Genomic DNA, 1562 nt, shown 5'->3' on the forward strand with positions numbered 1-1562 from the left:
AGTATATAATTATGCAGACATCAATTTCATAATCATAATATAACTAAAAAATGAAACTTCAAACATGACCACTTTTACTCCAGCAATATTGCCTTAACAAAGCAATTAATCATCTTGGCAAACGGAACAAAACAAACAATAAGATGAATTCTAAAACCCTCTGGTGATACTCTGCCTTCAGTTGCAAGCACCGCCACTGAGCTAAAGCCTAATAATAAAAATAAAAGTTTTGTAAATCACGTTTGATAAGGAAATCCTGCTCTGCATGAAGGCGTCCTTGGCTCATGTCACTGCTTCCATACACTGCCTGCTTGCATGATCGCCGCTGCTTCACTGCTCGCTCGCTTGCAATTGCAGACTCCGGCTTCAGGGCTACGTCCCCCATAACCGCGCATCAACACACCGCACCCCAGACCTCGAAACACTCCTGTTGCAAGGGCTCAATGTTGCAAATTCTTTCCTCCCGAAGTTGAAAACGCGATCGCCTCACTGGAAGGCAACACCGCTCGCCTCCACTCGCCCCCGAAATCTACGTGTGGCTCGACTTATTCTTCCTCCTCATCCCGCCGGGCAACTCTCCGCACTCACATTTCACAAGCAAGACGGAATACTCACCGCCAAGGACCATAGTTACGATAAAAATCCCAGGTCAAGAGGACGTGATTCACCTTCGCCTCTTCTTCTCTGTGTTTTCAGTTACACTAGGAGGCCGAGTGCGAATCCCCTCTTCCCTTGAGGTTCTTTCCACTGCCAATTGCGAGGGTATTTGCCTGTTCATTCTTGGGTGTCACGGTCCTCTCAGCGGGGAGTTTTACTTTTGGTGTGTCATCGTTGAGTGTGTCGCTGTCTACTCGGTGGGAAAAACGTGATTTGGTATCGGTTATCAAATGAAGCCGAGAGAGAGGATACGGACATTTATCAGATGACGGCTGCAGCCATGACGTCACGGACGACGGACCAATCAGCAACCAGAACAAAACGTAATAAATGACGTCATAAAGCAAGCTGTGCGGTTGGTCCTAATTTTCCCTTTAAATATATTTAGGAAAACAGTACGCTAAGATAACATTCATTTACCGCGTCATCACCTTTCCCGTCGTCCTACATGAGGGTCCTTGCACATAGTCATGGCTTTAAGCACTTATGCGATACAAATGCCAAGATGACACAGAGATAAAAATAAATTCGATGTTGCAACACTCCCCCAATGAAAATTATTTTATATTTACTCCAACTCTCTATTGAATTCCCACGCTGAAAATTTGTTAGTTATTCTTCCAAAAAAAGGCAGCTTAGATGTGAATATTACAGTTAATTTAGTTAAAAATTACTGACTCCACTAACTTTTTAATTCAAACCTGTAATTTCGTTACGGTCCTTACATCCGGCAAGTCAGTATACAGTACTTACACATTATTTAAATGGATATGTTATCGTGAATTTATGTCTGTTAAGCCATAATCATTCATTATCGTCGATTTTTCCCCCTTTCTCTCAGCCACGTTTCAAAATAGCAAAAATGGAAGACGATACTCAGCCCGAGCTATGCCTCTCCCTCCTTT

At 43.2% G+C, this 1562-nt stretch overlaps 1 protein-coding gene across 2 annotated transcripts in view; it reads right to left on the reverse strand.

Annotated features, from left to right (window-relative positions):
• The window catches only part of LOC119592995, a gene marked incomplete in the record, with an annotated part of 29327 nt that extends 28597 nt beyond the window's left edge, over positions 1-730 (reverse strand). The window contains 1 exon segment of one of the 2 annotated variants that reach the window (XM_037941884.1): positions 616-730. Coding sequence is in view for 1 of the 2 variants with exons in the window: in XM_037941882.1 (XP_037797810.1) it covers positions 241-267 (27 nt within the window). 2 annotated transcript variants of the gene reach the window in all.
• Between the last annotated feature and the right edge of the window lie 832 nt (positions 731-1562).

Source organism: Penaeus monodon, chromosome 31 (assembly GCF_015228065.2).
Source record: "Penaeus monodon isolate SGIC_2016 chromosome 31, NSTDA_Pmon_1, whole genome shotgun sequence".
Taxonomy (NCBI): domain Eukaryota; kingdom Metazoa; phylum Arthropoda; class Malacostraca; order Decapoda; family Penaeidae; genus Penaeus; species Penaeus monodon.